The 15,591-nt window shown below is 41.0% G+C and overlaps 1 protein-coding gene across 3 annotated transcripts in view; it reads right to left on the bottom strand.

Annotated features, from left to right (window-relative positions):
* Window positions 1-15,591, bottom strand: part of PDZD8 (PDZ domain containing 8) — a 255,486-nt gene that overhangs the window by 71,460 nt on the left and 168,435 nt on the right. For all 3 annotated transcript variants that reach the window (XM_084633971.1, XM_084633972.1, XM_084633970.1), the window contains one exon: window positions 11,431-11,533. In XM_084633971.1, the coding sequence (XP_084490097.1) occupies window positions 11,431-11,533 (103 nt within the window). The remainder of the gene's footprint in view (window positions 1-11,430; window positions 11,534-15,591) is intronic.

The raw sequence follows: 15,591 nt of genomic DNA, 5'->3' as shown, positions 1-15,591 counted from the left end.
GCGCAAATCTCAGACCTATTCCCCATTGTATTTACAAATATTATCAAACTTTATAAGACCATGAATTTTCATAAAAAGTGACATTTTCAAAAACCTTTACTTGCTTTAATCCTCCTCTTTTCTTTTGATAGGATTAAACTCTCAAATGGCAGACTGTTAAATAAGCACACCAAAATGCTAACTGTGAGGCATTTGGCTTTATATATTTATAAATTAGTGTTTCACAGCCACTTCAAATTTGACATTACAGTTCAGTATCTCCAGGCAATTCATTTCAATGGGTGTTGAATTTGATTTATATGATTTTTCTCATTTTAACATCCACATGTTCCTATGCCAGATACCTTTAAATATAATTTTTTTTTTTAAAAAAAAAATCTATAATTTATTTAAATGAAGCTCCACAAAAAGATATGGCCTGTTATTTTTAAAGCACATCAACTGTCTTGCCTAAAACAATTTTTAAAATTGCATACAGATAATTCACCGAAGGCCCTATTCAGCCACAAAATCTACCAGAAAGGCTGCAAATCTTGACAAATCCATTCAACTGAAAGATTAGCTTGCTTTGAAGCCCCTAATTGCAGAGCCTTTTCCCTGCTATAGTAATCCTAGAAGGTATCTATTTGCCAGGTAAGAGGACAAGACCTGCACACTGAAGCAGCTAATCTTCTTCCCTACATATGTAAGTGTTCAGAGGACTGACTCCCCGAATGCTCAGTAGAGTAAGTGCTTGCTGGCGTCTCTTTGGAAGATGAGGATGCTGGAAAATTTACCCAAATAAATTTGCAGTTTTCTCCATGGCTGTCCTGTCTAAAACTCACAGAAACCTTGTGAAACCGCTGGAAAGACAAAATTCTGCTGGATGGGGTATTCTAAATGCATTTCTTTAACTGGAAGTATTTATTTAGCGAAACATAAAATTTATACATACCGTAAGGATTTGTTGTTTATATGTTTTGGGACTTGTGACGGGGTTGGGACTCATCACCGCAGCACCTCCTCCTGTTCACTCTGGGAATTAACTCAGTTCATGCTGAGTGCCCTCTGCCAGTGATGTCCCGTCCGTCTCTCACCCTAGATTGTCGTCTCAACCCGCGTTGCTCCCAGCTTGCGGCGTCCTCTTCAGGACACCGCCCTCCGGCAGTGCCCATGCTGTTGACTCTGGGAATTAGCTCAGTCCATGTGGAGCGCCCTTCGCTTGTGGTGTCCCGTCCGTCTCTTGCCCTCCATTGGTGTCTGGACCCACGTTGCTCCCCGCTCAGCGGCGTCCTCTTCAGGACACTGCCCTCCGGCCGTGCCCACTGCTCCGATCTCACCCCCTTCTGGGGGTTTGGTGTGGTCAGCAGTCCTTTTTTGCCCAACCACAATGGCCAACCACACCCCAAAGTTTAACCCCTTTTGGCAGGGGTCTGGTGCAGTCCGTGATGGCCACTCCGAATGGCCAGGTGGAAGTGGAAGGGGGGGGACCCAGGCCCGCCCTCTACTCTAGGTCCCGACCCAGGGACCCTTTGGCAGCTGCCTTCCTGCCTGCCCCCTTCTCGCCCTTTGTCCATCTCTCTCCCTGGACATTTCCCCTTCGGCCCCTTTGCATTGGCTAGGCCCTTTTTCTCAGGGCTTGCAGCTCAGCAGGTACCGGGAAGGAGTTCCCTTCTGCTCCCCAAGCCTGCCCAGGATTACGCTGTCCCTGGTGCTGGTCTCCTCATGCAGGAAACAGACCTTCACCCTCTGAAGGCCTGGGAGAGACTGCCTGCTCCCTTCCTGGGCAGCCATTATATAGGGCCTAGCCTAGCCATGATTGGCTCTCTAACAGGCCCTCCCTGATTGGATGCCACCCTGCACAGCCGCTCTGGCCTGTTGTAGCCCAATCTGGCATGGGGGTGGGGCACCGCCCCACCACAGGACTCAATGATCAGATGCAAATTCCTCTCCTAGCCTATTAGGAGAAAAACTATTCCTTTATTAATACAAGCACACAGGCATACTAAGTATTGTCTGGACCTCACTGTTGGCTGAAAATAGAGCTTTCAAATTATCTACTTAACTATTTTCAGAACAACAACTGTCTTCTCTTTTCTGTGGTGTTTGACCTTTAAATTAGAAGTCTGCTTTTTAATCATGGAAACAGTGGATAGGCCGAGATGAATTTCTTTCTACAAGTCTTTAAAACAGCGTATATACCCCAGTAAGTCAATACTTTTATACAATTCACAATGCCAGTAACAGCTGAGTATTTGGTGACATGCAGATTATGAAATACAATCAAAACAGGAGGAGACAGGCACAAGCTAGTCTCTAGACTCCAGAGGCACTGAATCCAATTTGTAAGAGTCCCAAGAAAAATGGAGGAGGTATTAGTCTATCTACGTTTCCCCCACATTTGGCATTATTTAATAAGTTAATAAAATTGGCAGTCTCACTCAAAAGGTCCAGTACTACAACAACAGCAGAAAAATATGTAGATAGTAACTGAACTAATGATGCACACTACTATTTCTATTATTTTACTTTCGAACAAACAGCAAATGCAAAAGTTATCCAGTTTAAAGTTTCCATGCTCATATTGGGCATGAGACACCTAGAAGACAACGATCTACAGTGGTTATACATAGGCTGAACTATTCAGCATAAAGACTGTGCAAAGAAAGAGAAAACACTATTTCCCTCCCCCTCCCCCCCCCCCCCAAGTGTTGCAGAATTACTTATATTAACAAATCCTAACATCCTAGGAACTTCAAAGCTCAGTTCTAGGTTTGTCCTGCTCTACTCTGCTGGGAGCAGGCACAGAAATGCTGCTATTCTTAGAAAGGTGTGGTGCTACTATATGGCCATTTCTGGGGGTTTGGAAGGATACCCACTCAGAAAAGGCATTCATCTCCACAGCTGATTTTGAACTAACAAAACTCTATGGAATAAAAACCTAACACTTTAGGGTCCATTTCTGTAACTCATACACTTGTTATCTGGAGTTATTTTCATTTTATTTCATAAGATAATTAAAAGTCTGGATAGAAAAAACCTTTGCTAATCTTACACATTACTGTGGGTGAAATCCTGGCACTAATGAAGTCAGGGGCAAAATTACCATTGATTTCAATGAGGCCAGGATTTCACACTACGTGAACAAGATAAAATGTAGCATAGGACAAATTTTTCTTTTAGTATGTACCCACCTAATTGAAAAAGCTAGTTTCCATTTTAGTGGACAACTTTCAAAACATCTATATAAAAAGCTATGACCCTTACACCTCATACAAGGTACAGCTTCTAGTTAATATCTGTATACTAAAAATAAAATAAATAAATAAATAAATAAATGTGTGAAGTGTCGCAAGACACCCATCTTTAATGATCTTCCCTTCTAAGGTACAGAATACTATTTATGTATAATTATGATGCTACAATACTATTTATCCATAATTATGACATTCAGAAATTAACATTAATTCCACCAGTCTACACTATTCATGTTTTTAGTAGTGTGTGGATTTTGTATAGGAATGTGCCAAATCATCTCTCAAATTATTAATTTGAGCTATGAACATGATCTGATAAATACCTTGGAGGCATCAGACCCCTTTCTATTATAACAGGAATTTCAGTAACACACTGGATATGTTTAACAACAGCATCATTTTTCAAAACTAATTGTGACACCTACTAATATTCCATAAATAAAGGGATCAGATTAGAGTCTCACCACCATTCATTATGAAGTATTAAAGCTGTCTAATCTCTTATCACTGCTAACAAAGAATGAAAATGCCAATAACTACAGAATATGAGTATTTTTCTTATGAAAACAGTAGAACATAATTCACAGTACAAATCAGATGCTGTGCCTTCATGTGGTTATAAAGCTCTTCTGAATTAAACAATTCTAAAATTGAACATATGTAATTTTTTCATTTGCCCTAAGTTGTCTATTTTCATTTTTTAAGATTTCTGGACTCTTTGATATACATTCTAACAATTTTATCTCAGTTGCTACTGAATTGACTGGAATTAAGAGGAGGCTTAAATGTTAAAGAGAACCTAGAAGTAATACAAAATCCTCAACTTACCAATGAATAATATCTCCCCAATACAGCCAAAAGTCAACTGCATAGACTAATGTTGGAGCTCAGGAAGCTTCTCTTGTTCGGAAGAGCAAGTAATTCTGAGTTACAACTTCCCATCCAAATATTCAATCAATTATTCCTATTGAGTGACTTGTCATTACTATGTGTTAAGAGATTCAAGTATACTGAATAAATTCGTGTTATTTGTTTTATTGGGTTGTCAACTCTTACGATTTTATCATTATTCTTGCAATAATCTGGTGTTTTTCTTAAGGCGACAACTCCTAAAGGAGTTTGATTAGGCAAGTTTTTTTTTGTTTTTTTTTTAAAGAAGTATCTAGCCCTCAAGGTTGTGGAGAAAATTCTGACCTGAGCAAACCCTAAAGACTCTACCAAAAAAAGCCAACCCCCCGCCCCCCCCCCCCAAAAAACCAACACCACAGCGCAAATCAATAAAGAGCCAAAATTTTTATATTAAAATAAATCTCATGATGTTTTGTCGTGTGATTCATGATTTTTGCATGCTTGGGGTTGGCAATACTGGCTTTCATAGTGCCAAATTCTAGCCAAGTCTCAGGAGTACACAATGGAAGGAAGGGTGCAACAAGCCTTTCCTTGACTCTTGCATTTCTGAACAGGGGTTGGCCAGAATTTGACTGAGCATTACAGTTCCTCCTTGTGTTCTCTTTAGGCCAGCCCTGACGAACCCCACCACCTTCACAAATGATCTGCAGATCTGGCTGAGTGAAAAGCATGCTACACTCTTCAAGGGTACTGGAGCAATTGTTCCTGGGAGTACACATCAGAATCCTCAATTGGCATTCTGACTGATTCACCCAGAATTTTTACTGTGGGCTCGAGCCACACCACAGAGCCTCAGGGCATGTCTACCCTACAATAAAAAACTCACAGGTCCAAGTCTCAGAGCACTGGTCACCTGACTTGGGCCACGGGGCTATAAAACTTGAGTGCTGACACTTGGGCCAGAGCCTTAGCTCTGAGATTCTCTCCACTTGTGGGGTCTCAGAGCCTGGGCTCCAGCCTAAGGGTTTACACTGCAATTTATTAGATTCACAGCACGAGCCCCCTGAGCCCAAGTCAGCTAACCTGGGTCAGCTGTGTTGCAGGTCTTTTATTTCAGTGTACACATACCCTCAGTCCCTCCTCTGGCATGCACAGTAGAAACTGGTATTTCACATCTAGTCTTTTCTTAATCTGTCTTGTCTACACTACAAATCCATTACTAGGTTAGCTATACTGGCAGAGCCCCAGTGTTGATGCAGCATATGCCAACAGGAGTTTCACTGTCAGCATAGTAACACCACCTTCCCAAACACCAGATATGCTAACAAAGGAGCATTCTTCTTAGAGTGTGTGCCATATTTGTCCACGCCTTATATTAGTATACAGCTATATAACTCATTTACTGTATGTGTCCAAGATCCAAGACTCACGAAGTCACTGAATTTTATTCCTCTTCCCATGTATCCTTTGGAATTTTGATGATCAGATAAATTCACCCCACAATAGTATCTCCCAACTGAATTAAGAAGCAAGTTTTATTAGAAGTATTTTCTATCCAAGCTATTACTTTGTCAATTAAAATAGCTTACTTTAAAACAAGCAACAACAGGTTACTAACTGTTCTGTAACTGATGTTCTTTGAGATGTGTTGCGTATGTCCATTCCACGTTAGTTGTGTTTATGCCCAGTGCACTAGAATTGGAGATTCCTTTTAGCAGTACCACTCAGGACAGCGCACACACCCTCTGTTGCCTCGTGCTGCTGAGTGATGGTATAAAGTGTGGAGCCAGCCCCAACTGCTGCCCCCGCCCCCCCAGTCCTTTTTATGGGACAGACTCTGATATAGAGAGGTAGGAGGGTGGGTTGTGAAATAGACAGGTGTAACATATCAAAGAACAACAATTACAGAACAGGTCAGTAAATGTTTTTCTTCTTCAGGCGATTACATCCACTTCAGGTGACTCACAAGCAGTTCAAACCGGAGATGTGTTTCGGATTCCAGTCATTGTTCAGATAAAGGACTACTTGTCCAAACTTGGCAACAGTCTCTTCTGGAATGTTGATATGGCATAAGGAGTTATAAAGGTACATATTGATGACCAAGCTGCAGTCCTACAAGTTTCTGACATAGACAATTGAGCTAAAAATGCTGCAGAAGCTGCATGAGATCTTGCTGAGTGTGCTACCACCCTGCTTGGCAGGGCTATGATGGCAATTTCATAGCACAGGTATATACAGGAGGAAATCCAGGACAAGATCTTCTGCGCTGAGGTAGAAAGGCCCTTCATCCTATCTGCAACTACCAAAGAAGTTGAAAGAAGAACAGGAGTACTTGTGGCACCTTAGAGACTAACGAATTTATTTGAGCATAAGCTTTCGCGGGCTACAGCCCACTTCATCGGATGCATAGGAGGGAACATATAGTAAGAAGATGTATATATACACACATACAGAGAACATGAAAAGGTGGAGTAAGAGGCTAATTAATTGAGATGAGCTATTATCAGCAGGAGAAAAAAAACTTTTGTAGTGATAATCAAGATGGCCCATGTAGACAGTTGACAAGAAGGTGTGCGGATACTTAACATTGGGAAATAGATTCATGACCTGGATCAGGATAGCCAACACCCTTCTAACATCCAACATATGGAGCCTCTCCACATTCTTATGAGAACGGGGCTTAGGAAGAGAGTCAATTAGTATACTGTTTGATTGTAGTGGAAGTCTAACACTAAACCAAAAATCTTGGATGTGGACTTTGGTATACTTTGTCCCTATAAAAGACTGTAAGGAGGTTCAGCTACCACTGGCCTTAATTCCCCCACTCTTCTCGCAGAGGTAATGAATACCAAAAATTGATAGATGAAGAGGGAAGAAATAACATCTGCCATCTGAGGATATAAAATGACCAAATGGTTTAAGAACCTAATTGACACTGACCAACAACTAGAGGGTGGAAAGCAGAGATAGGTGAACTCTGATAGAGCTAAGAAGATAGGACTTGTTATTTCAGGTAGAACAAAAACAGTCCAGAATATGTTGTATACAGGCCCAGACTGGCAAAATACTCCTTTGCTATGACCATATGGAAAATAATTTCTACTTCAACAGGTAAGACTATCTAATTAAAAGGCTGTCTATTCCCAGAATAATCTACCTTCTGAGGCATTAACCCTGGAGCATCCAGGTTGTACGACGAAGAGCATCTGGACTACGATTTAACAAGTGACCGTGGTCCGGGAGATCAGGTCTGGCTCTGGAGATAGTGTCAAAGGAGCCTTGGCTGAGAGAATCAGCAGACTGGAAAAACAATACTGTCAAGGCCACACTGGCACTATGAGGATCATGTGAGCATGATTCTCAGCAACACTCTGAAAAGGAGTGGAACAGGAGGGTAAACATAATTCAGATTGTCTTTCTGGGATAACATGAAAGCATCCGTCAGAGATCCCTGACTGTGACCTGCCCTTTAACAAAAGGGTTAGAATTTCTTGTTGTGGCAAGTAGCAACCAGGTCTATTTGAGAGACCCTCAACACCAGGTCTGAAAAATAAGCCTTAACTGTATGTGCCCTGAGAGACTACTTGCAATCTTTGTTGAAAAATCTGCCCAAAATTGTTCTGAATCCCCAGGATGTTTTGAAATGAATTGCACTGGTGACACAAAATACCCAAAGCTGTATTGCACCTTGACAGAGACTGTCCTACCTGGCCCCTCCCTATCTCTATCCTCCATCTTGTTTCCTTGAGGACTGTTCCAAGGACATTGATTTCTTGAAGGAGGTTGGCTCCTTGGAAGCATGCTACCTATGCTTTTTCCTTGGCACTGAAGAAGGGCACAGAATGTTTGAATGGGCACTTCTGACAGGGGCAGATGTGCTCAGTACCCATCCTAAGTGGAAAGGCTTTGACAGTGGACACCAGGCTGCCTCCATGAGAAGATGATGCAGTCTTACCTCTCTATCTTTCTTAATCGGGGCTTGAAGTCTTTACATATTTGACACCTGTCCTGGATGTAACCCTCACCTAAGCACTTCAGATACTGAAAAGAAGGTCACTTAATGGCACAGACTTCTCAAAGCCAGTGCAAGGCTTAAAAGTCTGGAGACAGAGGATTTCTCGATACCAAGAGTTGGTAACCAGAACAAACAGCTCCCTAAGTAAAACCAATTAAATTAAAAAAGTAACTTATTCTAAAGCTCTAACCAACTATTGATGAGTACACTAACTATAATAAAAATAAACTAACACCCCAACTACCAATCACAGACAGTAAGAAGAATCGGAGGGAGACTGGTGGCAACTGAACGCTTTATACCATTTAGCAGCAACACAAGGCAGCGCATATGCTATCCCAATGAGTACCTGTGACAATTTTCATGGTACACAGGACTGTCACCTTGTTACCCACTGCCTCTAGCAAGGAGTAGACCTGCCTGTGGTAACTGGGTGTTAGGGAGCTAACACCACCAGCCTAACCTACCTGTTAGCCACTCAAACACTCTCCTCTGGGCTACATGGGCCCTGTCTGTGTCTTTCAGGTTAACAATAAATGCACTCAAGTCCCTTTGAATCATTCCCACGTAATATCCAACCCCTGACATTGGCTACTCACAGAAATCCCAGACCCTCTGTCCCCAAAGGAGCAGTGTGCCCCAGTTTACTAGCTTTACCTTAAATCACCACTCTTGTAAAAAATCATACAGCACTTGTGAGCAGTTAAAACAAAAACAGGTTTAAGAAAGAATGGAGTTTAGATTCAAGAAAGTGGTGAAAACAAATGGCTATGATACAACACAAAATCATAACACACAAACCTGGATCTACAGTTATTACTCGTTATCTTTCCTATCTAATAAAGTGGGTTTCCCTGCCCAAAGTTCAGTCTCTGCTGTAGAGCTGGCTGGCTTCACAGGAACCAAGATCCAATTTTTCCATTTGAACATCCCTCTTCACCAAGATGTCTCCTCAGTGAAAGGATTCAGAGTGCTTTTCCCCACCCTGTGTTACAATGAAACAGTCTTTTGTCACTTTTCATAGACAGGGCAAACCTGTCTTGTTGCAGTGTTCCTTTACAACCTCCCAGTGGTTTTGATGGTTTGCAGTGGTCTCTGATAATTTTGGAGTGGAGCAAGGCTAGACCACTAAGGGGTAACAACCCTCTCATACTTGAATGGGCCCATAATGAGACATTTTATCCCCTGGTGACTAACTTTTACTCCAATATCATAAAATGTACTTTCAATAAATTTGATATTTCTGAAAATATAACCCGTACGTACTTCTTGCAATGATTCTGAGTCTTGCTAAGTTACAAGTTTTCTGTAGGAACCTTACAACACAATATCCATTATGGATAGTCTGTAAGACATGTGTTTGATGTAGTGATTTTGTCACGTCTGAGACACGAGTTATTTGCAAAGAACAGGGACCCTTTGCCAAAGGGTCTCCATGTGACAATACTGCAAAGGGAAAAATCTGACTGGCGCACTAGACATGCACATACCTGAAGTGGAATAGACGTTCTACCACCCAAAGAACATGTGGTTCTTACCTTACAGACTTGTAATATACACACACCGAGAACATACTTCAGTTAAATTAATAGATTTCATAAACTAGCTAAGTTGTGTGAAATTTCTCAAAGTTAAATTGCTGTGTGCAGTATTTTATGTTGAAAGCCATACAACTCCACACACAAAAACGTTTAAAGAGCTTCCAGTGCTACGATATGTGCTCTCTAACATACATCACCTCCACCTTATGTGACAAAAAATGTTCCTAGTTTATGCCAACAACACTAGTGTTGTTCCAATAGAGTTCTTTTCATATTTATCTTGTTTAACACTCAAAGGATTGCTATCAATGTACCAGAAACATTTTAACAACTCAGCTGTAGGTAATTCACAGTTTGCACTGTGCTTACTATGGCACTGAAAGTTATCTACATAATTTTTTTTTTAAACACATTATGGGACAAAATTTCCAAAAGTGTTCAGGTGCTTAAGTAGGAACAGAGCTCTTTTGAAAATCTGGAGGTCCGAAACTATTTTTCTCTCTCAAACTGGCCATCAGTTTCACTATACTGCCATCTGCTGTCAAAAATGTACTACTGCAATGAGAATTAGTCATTTTCAACTTCTACAGCTAATGAAGAAGCACGAGAAAGGCAGGCATAACAATATTCCTGCCCATACCGATTTTAAAGAAAATATTTATTCTTTGAAAAAGGGCATGAATTTGAATGTCCTTATTACCACATGCTGTCAGCATAATTTTGTGTAAAATCAATGTAGACACAATTGCTAAGGCACAGATCAGGCAAATGTCATGCAACTTTATACATATCAACAAGACCACGCAGATAAGGACCTGCTGGCAATATTGGGTCCAATCCCGCAATCTCCTCACACAAATATGGTACAATTCACTTCACAAGGAATTCTGCCCACAGAACTTCTAAGGAAGTATATTAGCAGTTATGAAGAGATGCAAGGTGGGTTTATTGCTTGCTCATATTGGAAAAAATATTGATAAGCAAAGATCAGTAGTACTGAAGAAGCAGAATGTACTATTCTTGTTGAGCAAAAAGGAGAGGGGAGAGGATTGGAGCACCTTAACCTTCTTCTCCCCCCTGCCGCCCCGAACAAGTACCACTGGGCTCTAAACATAACAGAGAAAGATATTTAAACAACTTTTACAAATATTTATTAAAATGAAGGTTTTTTAAAAATTCACTTTTTCAGCAGAATCCCAACATAGTTTGATTACTACCACCATCATAGGATCTGAAATTACAACTGTTTCCATTTTTTGAAGGCAATATATGTTTCAAAGACACTATATGTTTGAGAAACTCTTCCTGACAAGAAGAAAAAGTAGTTTGTGGATTGTGTGCTGCTAAACTAACAGGAGAGCTCAGATAGGATACATGATTCTACACTACCGTAAAAGTCAGGAGTACTTCTGTTACCCAAACTCTTATTATTTTGCAGACTCTTATTAATTAGTTCTTTAGGCATGTAATGTCTTCATCATTTTTCCTGTACATTTGGACTGTTAAGCATTTCAACGGTCCAATTTTTAACGAATGCATATGCGCAGTTGTGCACTTCATTTGTGTGTTAAAATTGGGTCTTATATGAGCAAGCAGCACTGTGGTGGTAATTGCTCATGGACGTCATTCACGTGCGTCTTTTTTGATAAGCAGGCCTTTAGCGACAAAAGTTGGTATCTAGCAGTCCCTGACTGCACTTGATGTACCAGTTATGAATAATGAACATATATAGTCTAGAAAGAGTATATGAGAGTTTGTCATATAGTAATACAATATGTATGCATTTTACCGTTTTAATGGAACTCCGAGATTTTTCTTCCCAGACATTACTGCTCAGCTCAAACGTGCAATGAACATTTGTTTCTCTTTCATAGGATCCAAAAATCAGTAATCTGAAATACAGAAGTAGTAATTATTTTTAATAATAATCTGGGCTGTGTAATCTGTAGGGTACATATTTATTACAGAATCACATCTTTTCTTTTTAAACTCATTCATCCTTTTTATATACACTGCAATACGAAACCAGGAATTCTCCCGTATTAAAATTCTCTCTCTCTCTCTCTCTCTCTCACACACACACACACTCTTCTTCTACAACTCAAGCAAAGCTCTCACTCAAAAGGGAGGTTTATAGAACACTTGCACCCTCTAGTGGAAGAATTAAGTAAATAAAATTGGCCAGAATTCTTATTGCCGTATATAAATAAATATTTTTCCTGTAAAATGAATAGAAAAACAATCTGTATTTACAGACAAATGTTTTGAGTCTCCTGACTTCATTTCTCCCCCCCGCCCCGCCCAGCCCACTCTCGACTTGCTTGATTCAAATAGCAGACCATTATTACAACATCTAGGATAAGATTTTGTTTTGTAGCAATTTGTTTCATTACACAGAAGTTCTATCACCCTTGTGACTTTTCTTTACAATAGTACTAACACACACCTATTTCATGTATCACATCTTAAAGCAAAAGATGATGAAGAGCTTCTCAAACTTGATAACATGCACAATAAATGAAATTCAGTGACCTCTGGGGTGGAGTGCAGCACTCAAGCCTGCTACACGAGAGCATACAGATGGGACACTTTGGGATGGAAATTGGAGCTGTCTTCTGAAGAGAATGATGGGTCTTTACGGTTTGTGCAGAGCTGACAAGAACGCTGTCTCCAAGGTCTCATCCAACAGATCTTACTTATAGTAAGCTTCATAACCCTCAATATATACATATCTAAAGGATGGACAGCTCAAACAATCCTGGGATGCCAGCCTGTTCTAGGAAGTTTAGGTACTTCTGATCTAGGGTTGCCAGGTGTTCGGTTTTCGACAGGAACGCACAGCTGACTGGACCATTAGAAGTCTGGTTGGCAGGCTCCCTACCTGGCTCCACGGAAGCTGTGACAAGTCACTCAGCTCCTACTGGTAGATGCAGCCAGGGGGTCTCCACATGCTGCCCTCACCCCAAGAGCCAGCTCCACAGTTCTCATTGGCCAGGAATCACAGCCAATGGGAGTTGTAGGGGCAGCGCCTGTGGACAGAGGCAGCATGCAGAGCCCCATGGCCGCCCCTCCGCCTAGGGACTTGTTGCCACTTCCAGGGAGCAGTCAGAGGTAAGTGCTGCCCGGAGCCTGCACCCCTCACGTGCCCCAAACCCCTGCCCCAGCCCTGAGCCCCCTCCCACACCCAAACTCTCTCCAAGAGCTCACACCCCACACCCCTTTCCATACCCCAACACCCTGCCCAGAGCCCCCTCCTGCATCCCAAACCTGTCATCCCCAGTCCTACCCCAGAGCCCGCACCCTGAACCCCTCATTTCTGATCCCACCCCAGAGTCTGCACCTAGAGCCTGTACCCCAACCTCTGCCCAAGCTCTGAGCCCTCTCCCAGAACCCAACCCCCGCCTCAGCCCAGAGCTCCTTCCTACACTCTGTACTCCTCAGACCCACCCCCCAGACCAGAGCCCCCTCCTGCACCCCAAACATCTTATCCTCAGCTCCATCTCGCTCCTCCAGCTGGACCCCTCACCCCCTCCCATGCCCCAACCCCCTGCCCCAGATCAGTAAAAATGAGCGAGTGAGGGTGGGGGAGAGCAAGTGACAGAGGGAGGGTGGATGGAGCGAGTGGGGTGTGGCCTCGGAGCAGCATGCCCCTGAATGTACCTGCTTCTCAAAGAAGGTACCTGCATTTTAAATTAGTGAACTGTGTAATACACACACATCTTGGATTTTGATCAATGCAATCTTGAAGTTGGTGAAAGATGCACTTAAAACGTTACGTTTGTGTAAGTGGGGAGGAAGGGGAACAAGAATGAAGACAAAGGAAGTTAGAAACCCACAGCGGAAGTTATTTCATAGCTAAAATTAATATTTTACCACATTCACATATCTCCACTCATTCTGAACAACCAACACTTCTGAACCATGGTTATCGGTTAAACAGTCATGTTCAAGGAAGTGTCTAAAAAGCACCTCTCTGTCTGAAAGCTAAACTACATTCTCCTAAAGCCAAAAACCTGTTAGAAAGGGTTTCACTAATAACTATTCATATCTGAGTGGCCCTTGTGCACCAATCCCAGAAAAACCCTCTCTAGCTAACCTCTGAGCCATAACTTTTAAATTGGCACTCATTTTCCAATACCTTTAATAGTAATAACTTTATTACAGCTTCTTCATATGAAGAATAAGCTTACGAATCTTATCAGGATCTGGGGAGGGGTGAAGGGGGGCAGGGAAGATGTAAGTAGCACTACATAGGATAATAATATTTCACCTTTTTACCCCGTAATAGTGATATCTGGCAATGTATAGCACTTCTTGCAGTTAGTCTGTAACAGTCTCTCACATGTTAAGTTTGCTTCATACTTCTCTCTCTTCTGGGCAAGAATTCTAATCTTTATTTCAGGGACAAGAGGATGACATCAGGACACTGGTTTACTTGCTGACATTGCTCTTCTATCTCCTTATTCTTAACTAATGTATGTATACATGTCAGCATTGACACTTTCACACAAACTTTTATCAACCAAAAATACCCTCAAAATGAAAGCACAAAGAGAAATGTAACATTGAGCAATGCCAACTTTTTAATGAGGAATGCCAGTTATTAAAACTACAACACATTTAGCTTATAAAATTGCAAATATAGAAATAAAAGAGTTGAATATGGCTCTAATTTACCACCGGAATAGATCTAGAGTAATGCCATTAAAGCCAGTATTACCCTATTGCAATAGAGCACAATACCGTCACAAAATGACAATTTCTTAAGTAACAGATGCTGAATTACTTCAGCAACCAGGCTATCGGAACATAACCCGACACTGCATATGATACATTTGTTAATAGGTTCTAATAATTTAGATGTGGAAGGAAAGTTAAGATCTGGGCCAAAGTCAGCTCTGGTGTAACCAGTCATAATTCCCATTTGCTTCAATGGGAGGTTCACTTGCATACATCCAAGCTCATTTTGGTCTGTAATCTTGTTTCTGTAAACAGTGAGGCAAAGAAAATTTAAAAAAAGATAATTCTGCTAGAGATTTAGGAAAAGCAAAGAAATTTTCAGCTAACAAAATAATGTTTCGGTAACTAGCCAGTACCTTCAATATAATCACATAGAGCATATTATTTATTGGATACCAACACCTCCTCCACTTTAACAAACATTTACTTAATCCACAAACTTCTCCCTTTCACAAAAGAAAGTCAGTTTACCAAGTCCAGATTTCTGTTTGAGTGAACAGGTATGCCATTATTTCAAAGATATATAAATACCAATCATTACAGCTATTCTTGAAGCCTCCGGTATCAAAACAGATTTGATTGTTTCCTTTAAGTTAAAGATTTATTAGATGGCTTAAAATAAGTGATGAATGAAAAAAACATTTTAACCCTTTATAGATCACTTTTATTTGGTATTATTTATAAGCAAAGGAGTTCAAACGTGTTTATGCTGTGTTCACCCACCACAATTTTCCCCCAACTCCTGTTTATGTCTAGCAACTGTTGTCATAACTCACTTGGAGTTTAACTTTAACACTCATTTGTCTAGACACCACTGATTTGATTACCTCCCCTGCTCCCACGCCCAAAGTTCAGTTGATTAGTCCTCCTTTGATTACACAATACCCAGTTTATATCTGGGCAAAGGATTACCTAGACCCATGAAGTCATGCCTTGTTTGCCCCCCCCCCTTTTTTTTCCCCTTAAAGCCAAAGTAAATCATTATGTTTGTCTTCTGTTCCTGTTTCTAACTTCAGACGTTAGTGGATATTATAGGATCTTTGTCCTTTTTTGCTACTTGTTAACTGTTAAAAGCTGAAGATATATTTTGATACTAAAGCTTTTTTTTTAAAAAAAAAATCAGACTTAAAAATCTGAACCACTGTCAACAACTGACAAGTATTAGGAACTTACAGAGAAGTCAACTGTGAGTTTAAGTAGAGAGTCCGAG

Source organism: Lepidochelys olivacea (assembly GCF_965140295.1).
Source record: "Lepidochelys olivacea isolate rLepOli2 genome assembly, chromosome: 7".
NCBI classification, from domain to species: Eukaryota; Metazoa; Chordata; order Testudines; family Cheloniidae; genus Lepidochelys; species Lepidochelys olivacea.
The sequence above is the reverse complement of the archived record's forward strand: the minus strand, read 5'-3'. Positions and strand labels throughout refer to the sequence as shown.